This window comes from Pelmatolapia mariae, linkage group LG3_W (genome assembly GCF_036321145.2).
Source record: "Pelmatolapia mariae isolate MD_Pm_ZW linkage group LG3_W, Pm_UMD_F_2, whole genome shotgun sequence".
Taxonomy (NCBI): domain Eukaryota; kingdom Metazoa; phylum Chordata; class Actinopteri; order Cichliformes; family Cichlidae; genus Pelmatolapia; species Pelmatolapia mariae.
The window spans coordinates 52,878,068-52,894,664 of record NC_086229.1 but is presented as its reverse complement, the minus strand read 5'-3'; the positions used below and the strand labels follow the sequence as shown (position 1 = coordinate 52,894,664).

At 41.4% G+C, this 16,597-nt stretch overlaps 1 protein-coding gene across 2 annotated transcripts in view; it reads left to right on the top strand.

The window, feature by feature from the left end:
* The window catches only part of LOC134624639 (F-box/WD repeat-containing protein 7-like), a 51,605-nt gene that overhangs the window by 16,074 nt on the left and 18,934 nt on the right, over window positions 1–16,597 (top strand). The window contains exon 1 of one of the 2 annotated variants that reach the window (XM_063469656.1): window positions 14,058–14,323. The exons of the other annotated variant lie outside the window; for it this stretch is intronic. Within the exon in view, the coding sequence (XP_063325726.1) occupies window positions 14,285–14,323 (39 nt within the window). The 5' untranslated portion in view covers window positions 14,058–14,284. Of the gene's footprint in view, window positions 1–14,057; window positions 14,324–16,597 lie in introns of those variants that run through there. 2 annotated transcript variants of the gene reach the window in all.

The window sequence follows — 16,597 nt, the reverse complement described above, 5'->3', positions numbered from 1 at the left end:
TATCGTGATAAATATTTTTGGCCATATCGCCCTGCTCTAGTACGTAGTGACAGAAATAATTATCAGAGAGAGGAAGAAAGTTCATCCAAAGTGCTAGGTTTGAAGCCAGACCTTGTATCAGCTATGAGTGTTTTTAAACTCCCTGTTTTTTTCAAGTTCTCTTGTGTAAACGAGGAGCAAACGTTCTTGTCAGTCAGTCAGACTGACACTTTCTCCTGTGAGCCTGTCAAAGCTGTCAGATGTGGGAATTTAGCAAGGATTTATGCAAATATGTTTTCTGCCAGTAGTTTCAATGCAGGAGCTGATTGTTTTGATGTAATCTTCATTTTTAATTTTGCATACAGAGAAAATAAAAAAACAAAATGTAATTCCTTACTGTGTGGTTATGGCTTACCACCACAATTTAGAGCTGATTATGGAGTCATAACAGGGTAAGACTTCACCAGCAGGTTTTCTAGGAAGATTAAACAATGGATCTAATTCGAATGAACTTGAACGTACTAAAGTAACACTAACGCTACCTTTTTCCAGTGACTGTATATAAAAGATGGACATAGTGCGGTGCTGATCAAACTGTCACCTGTGGGATGCTGCCCCCACCGGCCCTGAACAGGGGCTATTACAAGGCCATTCAGGGCATTCATTGGCTAATTTTCCAGACCAGGAAGCCACACCTATATTGTATGTAAGATTTTTTTATGTGACTTTATGGACACATAACTCAAGAGTTGGCCTCAACGTTGGACATGATTACTAGGGACTGTTTGGCAGTGGCTGTTGGAGGTTTCTGGCTGTGGCTGGATGAAATCGATTGCAAAGAAGGTGTTGCACCAAAAACTAAAAAAAAGTGTCTGGTTGTCTGTAGTTTTTCACATTTGTCTGCAAGCGCATGCCAACATTTAGCCAAGCAGTAGTGTAAAAAAATCCCACCCCACAGTGACAGATGGTTGCCATAAGTCAGAGGTGACTGACACATTTGTAGACTTGTGTGATTTGGCCTTTAGCAACTGCCATCAACCCTCCGCAATGCTCCCAACTAGTTGCGGAATACTTATTTTTCCCACACAACCAGTGTTTGCCCAAAGGTTGCAGACTAGTCTCCAGGCCTTGTGTCTTAGCCTATATTCACGTGACCTTACGTAGTCACTACGATTGTCTCAAGCCAAGTGGTTTAGATGAAAACTGACTTCAAAACCTTTTATAACAAGTGGTTGTACCCACACAGGAATAAACCTTCTAGTAAATCATGAGCAAATAAAACTTAAATAGTGATGGTAATGTGTGGGTTTTTTTTTGTTTGTTTGTTTTGTTTTATTTTTTTGTCATTTAAGTGGATAAAAGGTGCCAATCTGTAATAGCATGGCTGTAACCCAGCTGACTAAATATAAAATGTGTAGTAAAAACTGTGAGGTATTCAAACGTGGTAGCTGAAGTATAAATCGACCTTCTCCTTTTTTCCTCTTTTTTTTTTTTTCTTTTTAAAAACCACTCATGTCTTTCTCTAACTGCACCATTACCATGGCAACCCCACAGAACTGTGTTCTTATTGGTGGGCCGGTGTTCCGTTGACCCTCATTCATGTGTGTGTGAGAGAGGGAGCACAGCGAGGAACAGGTGCTCTGCTGTCCTGTCTCCTCTCTCTCTCGTTCTGTGTTTTACTGCGTGTAAGGTGACACCTGAAGAATGCCACTAAAACCTCGAGGCTTGTGTCGTTCTCGCGCCCCCACCCCAGTCTGTTTTTCTTTCTGAGTGCCTGTCTTCACCCACACATCTAGTATTTCTTCTTATACTTAGACACACCTACATGATGTTTCTGACTGATGTCATCGAGCTGCAGGCTTCAATCAGATGACTAAAAGAAGAGGGATGCGGAAGTCTCCCACAGACTTCACTGAAGTCTATGGGAGAGCTCTGCAGCAGTGAAGGTGGTGCTAGAGCAACAACCTACAGTGGGTGGGGAAAAATGCTTTGAGGCAATGACTGCAAAGTTTTAAGCCTCTTTAAAAAAAAATATATATATATATATATATATATATATATATGACCACTAACCATGCAGTGTTAACTCATCCACCATTTTTGATGTGCGACAGTCGTGGTCAAGTGAATAAGGGCCCAGTCACACAGACCTACAGACTGGTACCCCACCATACAGAAAAAGTAAAAGTTGTACCTTTTGAAACATTTTTGCTGTTTTGCCAAGTCCCTAATTTTAAGGCAAATAAACAATGATTTTTAAATACTGCTTTCCCATCGGTTGTTGCTTAACTTCCTGTAATGGTTAGCACCTTCCCACTTTGTGTTCCTAACCATTATTACACGTGTCATCACTACTAGTCACTGAATTTGATTGACAGGGGTTCTTCCTGTGCACACTCCCCTGTATAGTTGCACTCAGAGTAAACTTAATGCTCCTTCATGTCCAAAGGTTTCCAGCTCAGGTTCGTCTCCTCTGAGGTTTTCTTGGGTCGCCCAACTGGAAGTAGACACTGGTTTAGGAGCACCAGAATCTAGTGCCTGCCAGTGGACTTGCTCTTTATCAAACTTTAACATTGTTTTTATTTTATTTTTTGTATTGATGCGATAGTTGCCACATACCAAGCAGGTAGAATTAATCATTGTATTAAAGAAATATTGCAACTCTGCATATTCCTTAGATCTTAGGATTACCCTCTTTACATGCTAATGCTTGATCACACACAAGGCCAGCATATTAAAAGGGCTTTTTATTCTTCCTCTGAGTGTGTATCTTAATTCTTTCTTTCCTTTGTGCCTTTTTTCCTTCCATCCTCCCATCCTGATTGCTAGTGCTGTTGAATCTCTATTTCTCCCCTGGGAACGATTGCAGCTTAGAGACGAACACACACACACACACACACACACACACACACACACACACACACACACACACACACACACAGAGGTACTCATTAAAATATACATGAGCGCTAACTCCCTTACATTCCTCCAACACTGTCGGCATTCATTATAGATGAACACACACATGCGCACACACACTCTCTGCACGGTGCAGTGGCATTGTTTACTTCCATTATAAACCACTTGTTGTTTGCTGCATTGCACCTCTGTAATGTGTCCCACTGGAAATGACTTCTGTCTTCAGACCCGGCAGCTTGTTAGCTCGCTAAGCTCAATTTCTCCTCACGGTAGATGTTCCTAGTAATTGACTATTTTTACTGTAGCATTTTATTGTAGAAGTAATTTTTAATTGAGGGCTGACGAAGCTGTAATAACTTATTCAACCATTATCTTCAGTGGCTGCACAAGCTTGTTTTTGACTCTTAAAATATCTCTGCAAGTTGAAAGAAAACAACAGTTGCTAATGGCTTATGGTGAAGAACACGGGAGCGCTATTAAATTTAAGCTAGTAAATGTTTATTTGATAGCATAAAAAATATCTTTGTCTATTAAAATTGCTACAGTTCATTTAAATTGGTTTGTTTCCTTGGTATGGATCTGTCTTTTGAGCATAGTCTATAAATTCTGAGGAGTTTCAGACGCTTAGTGTTAGCCTGCTTTATCCATTCTAAAACCAGTTCTGATGTAAATGCACTGGTTCTTTATATAGTGCTGTTCTACTCTACTGGAGCACCCGTAGCACTTCATACAACTCACCTCCTTTACCCACTCACACCCACTCATCATTCAAGTTTCCCATTGTTTGGAATATTGCAGTCAATGCAGTGCTGTCAAATTTAATTTTATGCTAGCAAAGAGAAACTACCAGTTGTAGTCATTCATGATCACTGTTGAGCAGTAAACAGGCCTTGGTGTAGTCAAGTTAAAACACTGAATAACGTTCAGCAGCACTTATTAAAACTGTGAATGTATGTTTATATTTGATCCTGTATGTATACTTTTGACGCTGTGTGGATTAGATCAAATCTGAAATACTTTTAAAAGTCATTAAAGATTTAAGATTTAATCCTTCCACCCTGGAAACATCACAGTTGAACAAAGCTGACTGATACTGGCAATATTAAGGTTTTTAATTATATTAATTTTGCACTTTCCTATATCAGCCCAGAATTTTACACCTGCTGCATCGCTATCTGTAATGATCCAGTTGTAATTAATTTAATTTACACTGTGCTGGTTCACAACAGCACTTGTCTTGTTGCAAGGTGCTTTTTAATTGTAAAGGAAAGACTGCAATAGAGAGATAAACCCAGCAGTCAGACAATCTCAGTGTAAGCAGGACTTGTTGATGGTTGAGAGGAGGAGCTTCATTTTCACAGGAAGAAACCTCCAGCAGCTCAGGGATTGGCTGCAATCTGCTGCATGTGTTTGCAATGAAAACTGAATCATTTCTGGAAGATGCTCTGCATCATGCTGGAAACCAGCCTCTCTGGTGTTAGGTGTTAAAATACATTTAATCTCTCTGCAGCCTGGAGGGGTGAATGATTTATGATATTTTTGCACATGCTTTATGGCCGGTGACCTCCTGACCTTTGAAGCTCTCACTGTTGGTTGTTTGTGCTGCATTATTGATGCTAAAATGAACTCTGAGCGTGAGGGTCTTCTTCTACTCTAACACACAGTCATCTACAGAGAGAAAGAGATGAAACATCATCTGCTGAAAATCAATCTTTCACACATTCCTCTGATCCCTCCCCCCCCTCTCTCCCCTTATTGATTCCTCACACACTCGTAGGGTAATCCTGCTAACAGACACGTGCGTCCACATCTGCCTTTTGAAGTGTGTCTGTGTGTGTCTTTGAAGTGGTTTTCTCTGTGTCGGACTGTTTCTCACTGACAATCGTTAGCTCTGAGGATCGCAAACATACAAAAACCGTGTTTGGTTTGACGTTTTTTCTTTAGAAATAGAAGAAGTGTAAAAAAAAAAAAAAAAAAGTAAAAAAGAACAAGGCAAATTCTTTTGCTTTATAAAATTTTTACCTTCATTTCAGCTGATATTTGTGCATTCAGTTCATTAAATATGGATAGCGAAGTCTCTGGAGGGTTGCCCTGCATTACTTTGTATTCATGCTGGAAAAGGGAAATAAAATCCTGTTTCTCACATCACCAACACGGTCTCATCAAGATTAGGTACCAACTTTCTCTTTGTGCTTCACAGTATATGTTCCTACTGCTTTTAATGGAAGTACCTGACACTCATCCCTCCCTCTTATCCAATTTAGGGTTACAGAGGCTGGAGTGTGTAACCCTGCCATCACAGAGCAAAACATGGCCCGAGGACCAGAACCAGTCCTGGGCCACAACATCCCAAAACGAACCAAAACAACCTCTGAAAATAAATAAATAAAAATCCCGATTAAAAACAGTTGAACCTCACTGGTGTGAGTGACTCAGACTGACTTGGTGAGCTTAACCCTGTAGGGTCATAGTCACTGCTGATGACCCCAGCTATAGCTCCAAACCCTAGCTGCTTGGAGACCAGTGAAAATAATTTTTTGGAGTGTGTGTAAATAGTTTCTGTGGATTCTGAACAAGTTGGGTTAAGATCAGAAATTGTCACAGCAGCTAAAATCAAAATCAACCTTGCACAAAAAATAAATGTATTTGATTTGTATTACATCCTAAAGGTAAATTTAAAAAAAAAAGAGCTAAAAGAAGAGAACGCAAAGAGCTCTAAATCAAAGCCTAACTATAATAAAATATTTCCTGTATCTAAACTTAAGGCAACAGAGTTAAAACAGATTTTGGACGAAGCGCTGGTGAAGAAGTCGGTAATCTGGGCTTACAGGCCTCACAGCAGGCAGTAGGACTATCAGAGCGATGAGCTGGTGCATAAAACACAATGAGAAATGAAAATCTGCTTTATTAGATTGCAAAGTCATTGAAATAAACAGGTGCTTTTGTAAAAGATAGGAACTAATAGTGGGAAGTGAGGTTCCCCTAGTGTGTGAGAGAAGAGTGCTTTCTATCTAGACTGCCCATTGAAGTTGACAGTTTACTTTTCCAGTGTGCAGAGATGGTGAAGTAACTGCAGAGTGACTCTGTAATTCTGACCTTGCTGGATTTGGAGTCTTTCTAATATTACAATGCATGCGTTTTTAAGAGAATACATCTTTTTCTTTTTAAAAATCAATCACTGTCAGCAGCAGTATGTTAGGAAAACCTTACATTAACATCTCTACATGAAGTTTCTTCATTTTGCAACTTAATCATCACTACAGCTGGAGGACAAATGCTTATTATAAGGAAGATTTGTGAGGTTCAAATTCTGGAACTCCTGTAAAACTTAAGCCATACAGAATTTAAACTTTGGCTGAGTTCCCCTTTGAGCTTTAAGCATTGCTGCAGTAAAGACCTCTTCTGACCGTCTTCATGTCCACATCTATTTTACCACAGAGCAAATATCAACGTATGTCCCAAACCAACCTGAAGAATGGCTTTATACTTTTAAATACACTACATTGTCAAAAATAATGGGCGACACCTCTGAATCTTTGTATTCAGGTGTTTTCACTCCCATTCACACAGGTGTGCCTGCCTTTACAAGCATGTATGAAAGGATAGGTTCCTCTAAAGAGCTTTGTCTTCAACACTACACATTCTCCAACCATTTGTACCCACCACATTAGTCACTTTGCACGGAAACCTGCCACCACAACTCTGTACCATTAATACCAGCGCTGAGGGCGTGGGTGTACACTGAAGTCTTTTACCAGGAGGCTTCAGTGGCAGCACAGCTGTCTGACATGACACCAAAGTGCGGCTTGCACCAGCAGATATGTCACTTTTGCTGTATCGTGCCCTTTGCAGACAAAAAGGCAAACATAATTAAACTCTAGGTGGTGTTATTGCAAAGCACAAGTGTTTATTAACTACAGACCACATAAAGTTACAGATTGGGTGTCAGATGATGAGGTGCATAGTGCGTAAAAGTTGCCAATGCTCTGCTGGCTGCAGAGCTCCAGACTTCCTCTGGTATTAACATCAGCACAAAAACTGTATACCAGGAGCTTCATGGCATGAGTTCACATGGCTGAGCAGTACAGTAATACACCGAGGGCAACTTCAGAGCTTAAGATCGCGGACTTTCTGACCAGGTAAGCGGCACGCTCTACCTCCTGACAAACAGCCAAACTGCCATCGCTTTAGATGAGATGCATGTCTTAGTACTACAAAACAAATTGTACAGGTTGCAGTTTCCTAGCCTAAATGTGCCACATAAGGTCAGAAATGTGACTCCTTCACAGTGGTGGGCATCAACAATTCATCCCTCAGTCAGGGCAAGATGTCAGTTTAAACTTCTGTAACATCTCGAAGCACCTGATGGAAAACATTCAGCAGAAACAACCTGAGGTTGTAGCTCCCCAACGAGACAACCTTGACCATAAAATTGGCCAAATTTAAGCCCTAGAACAAAGATGATCTCATATACCACGATATACTCCAGCTCCCACAGAGCAACGCGGTTATCATACACTCTCCCTGCAACAAGGACTGCTGCCACCTCTCTGACCACATGCCATCCATTGTTATATCAGCCTTAACAGGGTCTCCCAACCTCTGCTGCTACATAACGAGTGGCACGACCGAGTGGAGAGTAGCTTCTGGAAATTTACATGCACTCGAAGTCCTTGAGTGTGGGAAAGAGTGTGCTTTAATGCAGAACACACTTACACACTCACACAAGCTTCAGGTTTTACAAGGTCATCAGAGCGAGAGACTCTGTGGGTCTGCATACCAGAGAGGAAGGGAGGCTGAGCTTTGAAGGATGAACAGGGTGGAGGGAAAAATACACGAAGAAGAGATGCAAGCTGGTGATCTTATTCCTGTATGGAGACACTCTGTGTTTTTGGAAATTGATCAGTACTATCCAAAAGTTTTGTTAGTCTGAGTTGAAGTAATCACAGACCGACTATATGATGATAAGATCTGGGCTCTGTGTGGGGGTCAGACCATCTGTTGCAGGACTTCTCTTCCTCTCGTCACTCATGATGGTCCTTTCAGATGTTTAAAGATTTACAGCTTGGGATCTGAACGCTGTAGATGCAGGGTTTCTCACACAAAGGACTTCACCTCGGCAGACCACCCAAGTATAGTTGGCTTCATACGTCCATTTTATTTTGTGTGTTTTGTTTTGTTTGAAACTGCTTGTTGGAGTAAATAGACCAGCATGACTTTACAGCATGTAGATGGTCTGCAGAATTACAACTAGCAATGTGAACTACTCCAGTTGGCCTTAGTCAGTGCTTTTTGGAGGACTACAGGAAACTGGAAAATTTGATGTTCATACCCAAAAATCTTTCTCTCAGAGTAGCCAAAACCTATTGCAGACTGGCACAAACATGATACCATCATCCCCACTTTAAGCCTTGTTTATGATCACAATGCCAGTGTTGTGTTTGCTAACTAGTTTTTCCACTGCTTGAAGCATGCTGGACTTGCTTCAGTCTTCTCCAGAAAGGTGTCGAAAATCAGAAAAGTGTCTGACACTTTCAAGCCCTCTGTAATCTGAGCTCCAGGCTACGAAAACCTACTCTTATTTTGAAAATTCAGTAGCTGCTAAAAATCCAGTGCACACATGGGCAAATGGGAACAAGACCACAGACCACCCTCCATCTAGTCACCAACATCCTAAAACTTAAACTAAACAAACTCCCAAAAATGAACAAAAGCTGCATGAAATTTAAATGTGTTAGAAAAAAAATGTTGTATTGAAAATGCCTAAACTACTGGCTGTTCACTTATTCACAAGATGTCACCACAGTGGGTAGCTCATGTTTGGTGTGGCAGAATTTTTCCTGATGAAACCCCCAGAGGGATTTGTGTCTCCTCCTCGGATCAAACCAGTGATCTTTTGTTAGAGCCACTAAATAATACCGTAGATACCGTTTCAGGATTTGGAGACTCGCTGCAGTCTCGTCTGTTGTAAAGTTATCGATTTGTTGCAAAGTTGCTGGAAAATAAAATCATTGTCAGCTCTCTCTGAGATCAGGTTTGTGTTGTTGGTTTGCTTTCAGAGATTTGTATCGAGCAGCAGAGCGTCTAATATTCCCAGTCTTCACTTTTCCAAAAGCGGCTTCTCTTGTAAGTTCTCAGCAGAGAGCAAATTTTAGTTTCTTTAGTTTTTTATGTGAGATGGAAAAACTTTCTATTCATTACAAAGGATCTGCAGAATAAACATGTGCACAGGGGAAACTTGAAAAACAATAAGACTTAAATCTAGATGATGGAGTTATTCTGAATTATAGATGATACGAAAAAAAATGCAAATCAGCTGATGTACGTTTCAGAAAATACTTTTAAAACCCTACCACTGACACGGGGATGCTTCTAAAAAACCCAAACATTGTATTTTCCACCTACGTCTTCATGCACTCTTTCTGTTTTGCTTTTAACTTCCAGGATTAATTTGTGACACATGTCGAGCATGTTTCTGCGGAGAAAACAGAGCAGTGGAGGGATGAAAAAGACGTAAATTAGAAGCAGACACTGGGAGATGCTGAATTCAGATTTATGACAAAATGGAAACTACGAGGAGGAGAAAGAGAAGAATTAGTCCCAGATATAATGGAAGGAAAAGGTGGGAGGAAGGAAGTGCTGCGACACAAAGGAAATAAAGTGAGAGGCTTCAAAGCAGCAAAGAAGAGATGAAGGGAGGAGGATTGACCAATAAATGATGTGATGACAGAGAGAAAGAGAGGTTTATAGATTATCAGGTCCAGAGATTAAAGATCATCCGGGGTCCTGATGATTAAGGTGATCAGGATGGCTGTAGCCAGGAGGCGGGGTCAGAGCAGGTCAGGTAAATGACAGCTGCTGTGGGAGAGGCGTGTGAAGAGTCCGTTTGGGGATAAAGTATTAAAGCACGGGTTTCAGATGTGTTTCTACTGTAAGACTTACAGTCAATAATATGATACTTAAGGCATTATGGTAAACCGCATTTTTTACTACTACTACTAGCCATCAGTCTTCTCTGAGGTCTTCCTTTTTCCCTCCTGCCTGGAAGCTCCATCTTCAACATCCTTTGTCCAGTATATCCACCGTTACCATCCCCTACACGTGTCCAAACCAGCTCAGCCTCGCCAAATCTTGACCATTGTTCTCACATTAAATGAAAGTCTTGGACATGCATACACATACATGTGTATAAAATCAGTCCAATCCTTCACAGTATTCAACACTAACTTCAGTGTTTGTGTTGACGTCACACAACATCTCAGCTGTTCTTTTAAAATTTCTTAGTAGTGCTTCATAATTTTGCCATAATTGAAAGTCATGCTCAAAGTTGGCCATGCAACAATAATGAGATTTCAGAGTCCTATTGTAGCACAGCGAGTTGGTGTAGAATTAGTTTGTTTGGACTTTTAAGAGCTTAAATGTGTTTTTTTTCTGAAAACTGACTTTCAAGTTTCTATGTCCTGTATTTAAGAAGTTATAAGTGCTCAAAAAAGCTGGAAAAAAATGAAGCGACCACCTCATGTACTTCTGTAACTTGTAAAGTTTTTATAGTCTCAGGGTGGCGCTGTTCCATGGCTTGATATGATATACTGCAAATGTAGTGCGGGAAAAATGAGTGGTTTCTCGTGGGGTGAGTTAGGAGATGACATTTAGCCCTCGTTCACGTGCAAAGATGGTCCATAATTACTCGCTTGGTGAACACCTCCATCCTCTGCGTCTGCATCGGTGTGAGTTGGAAACACTGGGCACTCAGAGACTGCTGAGCCGACTGAACCTGGCAGGTTATCACTTCCTGTTTGACAAAGGTCACGACCTCTGGTTGGCTTTCAGAGCAGAGAGTTCACTGACCAGCAGAAGGATGTCTTATATCGCTCGTTTTTCATGTTACTCAAAGCAATTTTTACTCACTATCCGGGAGCTTTCAGAGTCATTATTGGACAAAATGGCACAGCATTTGGTTTCAGTCGTCGCTTATAAGCAGCAGCATCAGTTACTAAATGCAGTGCATGCTCTGAGAGAGAAGTTCTGAGAACTCAGCCGGTTTCCCATTAAGTCCTCCTGTTTTTAGTCCAAAAATCACAAGTAAAAACAGCTCAGTGCCTCTTTTTTAAAATAAACTGTACTTTTAGAAGAAATGGTCTCTCTGGACACAATCAGGAATGCAGTGGCAGATTAAAGTAGCAGGAGACGGGCCACAAGCTGGAATACTGAGCATGCACTGATGATCTGTTTAGCATTGTTTGGAAAGTTTGTCTTTGATTAAGCTCAGAGCAAACTAACAGGCGCCAACATTATATCTGGATCCGGTCTGTAAATGTAATTAAAAAAGACCAAACGTATCCCGTCTCACGTGTTAATCAGGCTCGTATGGGTTATACATTCAGGTGTTTTTAATATACAGCTTTTCCTCTCTCTCTGTGTGTGATACAGCCAAGACAACAGCATCACAAACTCCTCTGAGACTGAACAGAGTGCACGTAACCACCTCAGCGCTGATACAGTTTGACCGGCTGCAGGGCTGCTTTGTTGGATTTACAGGTGTTTCCATTTTTCTGGATGCCAAGTTTATACAGCAACTTCCTCCGTGCGCTCGTATGTAATCGAGATAAGACGAGAAGGGGAAAAACAGAGCGTCTCAGGCCAGCAGGGTAACAAAGGAAGAGAGATCCAGAAAGAGGAAGATAAGGCAAAAAAAAAAAAAAAAAAAAGCTCTGCAGGTAAGCGAGGAGGAAGGTGTTGGATGTTTTGTCTCTGCAGGCAGTGAGTGAAAGGCTTGACCTCCCAAATTAACCTCCACCAGCTCCCAGAGCTGCCTAATGTGTGTTTGTGTGCGGTTGCGTGTGTGTGCGCGCCTGTGGGAGTGTCACTCGACCTTTAGGTCAATCAGCTGTGAGAAAGCTGCAACCTCCAACAACCCCCTGCTGCCCGTATGTGGGTGTGTGTGTTTGTTTATGTGAGAGCACGTCACATTTATTCCTGTTGCCTGTGTGGCCGTTCTTTCAGAGTAACGTCACAATGTTTACAGCGGTCGGCTTTCAGCTTTGGTTCAGACACAGTTCTCTTTTGTGCTTTGCTGTTACAGTGATGGGTGACAGGGATCCGTGTGAGCTGAAAGCTCACGCTTCACACTTTGGATCTGTATGATGTCATATGACACGTTCCCGAATAAGTTGTAGCCAGAATTTCAAAGTTCCCAGTCAGAATTTGAGTCTGGAACCCCATCTCAAGTTGGATTTCCAACTCGCAAAGACAGCGACAGTAGTTTAACATTTCATGAGGTGATTGGGACATGGCAGCAGAGAGGGGATGTCCCTAATATGGGCGTCTCAGAAGCCCCACCCACCTACTGTTTAAACCCTCTGTTTACCACGAACAGCTAGTTGGTCAAAAAAAGTCAAAATGGCAGCAGCCAAAAACACCAACACTGAAGCTTGAAAGTGTTCTGTGAAGTAATGAAAAACTTTTTCAATTGTGAGGAAAAAGTCTGGGTATTTATTTTTTTAGTGTTACTTCCTGTAAGCGTGTAGATATATATATTTTTAGACTGGTTTATTTCAGCAGCTTCGCTTTGTGATGTGGAAACAAACCGATTCGTGGTTTTGTCGAGATGTCAGTTTTATGAACGGACGGCTCAAAAAAACAGTTAAACAAGATACTTTTTTTGACACTTGACGAAAGGGAAACAATTTGAAGTGTTATTTTAAATGAGCCAGTAATTTTACTGGCCTGACCTATTAAACATCTAATTTGCTAGTATGCTCATGCCACTTCATTAGGTACACGTTGCTAGTATAGCATTCCTGGATTTTATTTGTTTGTTTTGGAAAAAAACTCAGTCTACATGATATTACCCCCCCCCCCCCAAAAAAAAAAGTCATGTAGCCTTAACCACTGAGGAAATGGCCAATCAACAGCCCACAAACACGGTGCACTGTTGAAGAAGGCGATAAAGGTTGACATATTTGACGCTGTGAGACAAAATCACCATGTCCTTCTTTTCGAAATATAGAAATGGAAACTGTGTTTTCAAAAGGAGTTTTTCCAACGCTGTGTTTTCCATGGTGCACAGTGCTGTTTATGTGTGGACAAAAGGCCAAAACTCATAGAAAAAGTTACATTTACCAAAATAGCTGTGTCTGTGTGGACGTAGCCTGTCACAGCAGCAAACAGGCCAGGCAACATTTTTTCCTTCATTCTTTTTATTTTTCATTGTGGTGATCCTTTGTGAATTGTAGCCTTGGCTTTGTGTCCTTAGGTGACAGGAGTGGTGCGTGTTGTACTCTTCTGCTGCTTTAAGGCCTATTGTGTTGTGCATTCAGAGATGCTTTTCTGCATACCTTGGTGGTGAGCGGTTATTTGAGTTACTGCTGCCTTCCTGCCAGCGTGAAGCACTCTGGCCATTCCCCTCTGACCTCTGACATCATTGAAACCGTAGAGATGGTCGTGCGGGAAAATCCCAGCAGATCAGCAGCTTCTGAAATACACCCGTCTTGCTCAGTCTGATCCTTAGTTTGAACATCGGCAGGTCATCTCAACCGCATGCCTCAATGCACTGAGTGCTGCTATGTGATTGGCAGGTTAGATATGTGCATTAACGAGCAGGTGAACAGGTGTATGACAGTCAAACTAGTTTATTAATCCCAGAGGAAATGATGTGGTCACAGTTGCTCCAAGACAGTAAGAGCAGTAACTAAATTAAATGCTATAATAATATAAATCAAATTCACAACATAGCTCGAATTATAAATATCCCAGTATATTACACTAAATTACATGTGTGTGTTTGACACTGAGGTGTCTCTGCAGAGGATGTGATATTAATGGGGTGCAACTGTTGCAGTGTGTACCTAATGAAGTGGCCGGTGAGATATTTTTAATCATTTAATTCTGTCTTTCCTCCTCCTGGTCGGAACCTTTGATGTGTGTCTGCGGTCATTAAAAACAGCTGCTTGTTTTCCTCTAAACGCTTTGGACTCAAACTCGAGTGTTTTCGTGGTAATTAGGCTACCACGACGATAATTACCGTGCTTTGGACACGCACACACTCTCACACACACGGACACGAACAGAGGCTCCACCCTCCCTCTCACGAGGCACGGAGAGGCATGTCCCTGCGTGTTCCCGTGGAGGTCGAGCCGCATAGAGCCGGAGCGCAGAGAGGGAGTCAGTCAGTGAGTGGATCCTGAAGCAGCAGCTCGGCGGCTCCTCTCAAACTCATCGATTAGCGCCCCATGGATCTGTGACGTCACGCCCATTCTCGGATATCCCTCTTTATTTTTAATTTCCCACATTTTATTTCCGGATTCATTAATTTGAACTTTGTAATATATATTTTTTCCACCCCCTCGGGGCTCCGGGAGGCTCGTACCTACCGGAGGGGGCAGCCATGGGTTTCTACGGCACCTTGAAGCTCATCTTCTACAAAGTGAGTATCGATCAGAGACGAGCAGCGGATCGATACGGGCGGTTGTGGTGCAGATGTTGAAGGTTGTCAGGCTCGTGCGCCGGCATGACAAGGCGTTTCTCTCCCTGACAGCGAAATGCTTCGGCGGCGCGTGCGTGTGCGCGTGCGAGCGTGGACCACTGCGGAACCAGAGAGGGGGGGCACCTCATCTGTGTCCTCCCTCTCCTTCCCGTGTCACCCTCTCTGTGATTGATTATTGGTGATAGATTTTACTGCTCAGCCGCGGTTATAACCTGTAAACGGTGACATAAAATCTTATTTAAATTCTTTAGATTCTAAACTTCAGTGTCTAATATTTATTTCAGTATTTATAGCTACAAACCTCAATAATAATTCAATTTTTCCCTCCCTGCCCTGTGAAAACGCAGGTGGAGGAGGTGCGCTCCACAGTAAACTCCTCAGTGTTGGTCCCATATGGTTTATTACAGCAGGTTACATTTAAACCTTCACAAAGTGACTTGTGCTCCTTGAAATGAGTGTTTGCTTTGCAGTACAGCTGCTGTGATCTGTGTTGTTTGGCTCACATCTTTCTGCCTAAACCCACAAAAGTCATATTGTTCATATTTAACATAAATACAGGAGTGTATTTCACTGTGCTGTCATGTAAATAGACTCTTTTTGGCAGGTGAGACTTGAGTTACGTTTTTTTTAGTCGGCCCTAACGTCAATATCTAATGTTTATTCCTCTTTCAGGTACAAAACCTTATGAAGGTGACATTTTTCCTCCCTGCACTGTGAAAATGCAGACAAAAGGTGGTTTAGTCCAGTGTGCAGCCATGCAAACGCCACCATTTTGGGCCAGTAGGGTTTAATAAAGGTTGAAAAAGTACTTTAAATCAAATTAACCTCAAACTGCAAGATGAAAACTTAAAAACCTGACACCCCCCGCCCTTTGTAAATCTGGGATATTTTACAGTACAGCTGTGATAATCTCTAGCAGCTGTGCTATTTGGCTCATAAATGCTGGGTAAGCCCTGAAAAGTGACATTTCTTCCTCCCTGTACTCTGAAAGCACAATTAAATTCAGGGCACTTTACTCTGCACGTGGTAAAATTGCAATTTTATGGGTCAAATGTGATTTCTTACAGGTGAAAACATAAGATTGCAGAGAGAACTTCATAGAATGACACCTTGCAAACTTTTTTTTCCCTTGAAGATGAGGAAGGCTGACAGTAGCTGATATAATTTGCTTTGTTTGGCTTAAATTTCTCAAAATTGGCTCTTTCTTTCTTCCACGAACCTTCAAATACCGTCACACTCTGCTTTGTTTGCCTCATATACGCTGGTTAAACGAGGAAAAAAAAAGTCTCTACTCTTCGTTGGTGCCGCGAACCACAGGAATGAAACCTTGACAGTAACTTTTCTTTCTCCCGACACTGTGAAAACAAACAAAGGTGGAGCCTTTCACTGCACAGGCATGTCAGTGTCAGTATTCTGCCATATCTGTGGTCAGATACGTGAGAAAAATACATCAAATCAACTCCAGTCAGGATCAAGGTGAGGATCCAATTCTTGATTATTTGAAGAGCTTAAAATGACAATAAAATCACGTCAATATTAACATATAAAGGAAACTGTATCATTAAACCTCCTCAAAAGACAGATAATGAAAAGCACAGCTGCTGTGAGACAGTCGGTTCAGTCTGTATAAAACACCAGCATTCACATTGAAATCAAGCTAACGCTAAGTGTGTAATGGTCAGTCACATCTTCTGTTACAGACCACAGGAATGAAGCCTTAGAAACTGACACTAGTTCCTCCTTTTTCTCTGAAAACACAAATGAATGAAGGCTTTCTACTGAGCGGTCGGGTCAACATGTGGGGTTTAATACAGGTCAAAATTCATTTCAGTCAAGCTTCACTTTAGTACTTAGTAGTTAAGTGCTTGGTTAAGACTACAGATTAAAACCTTGAAAGTTTTTGACAATACATTAGACATGAGCTAAAATGCTGCCCAACTCAAACTAATCTATAATATTTACCTGTTTATCCTTTAATCTGCAAACAGCAACAGTTAGAAAGTGTTTATATTTTACCTCAACACAACTTAAATTACATTTTGAGTCAAATTAAGTGTCAAAAACGGGAATCAAAGAGCTGAAATGACACAAATAACATCTGAATGCTTAAATATCATTAAAGCTTCAAACTACAACAGCAAAATATTGAAAAGGTGAAAGTTTTCACCTCAGAAGAGAGACGGCACAGAGTCACCGGCATGCTGCATAACCTGA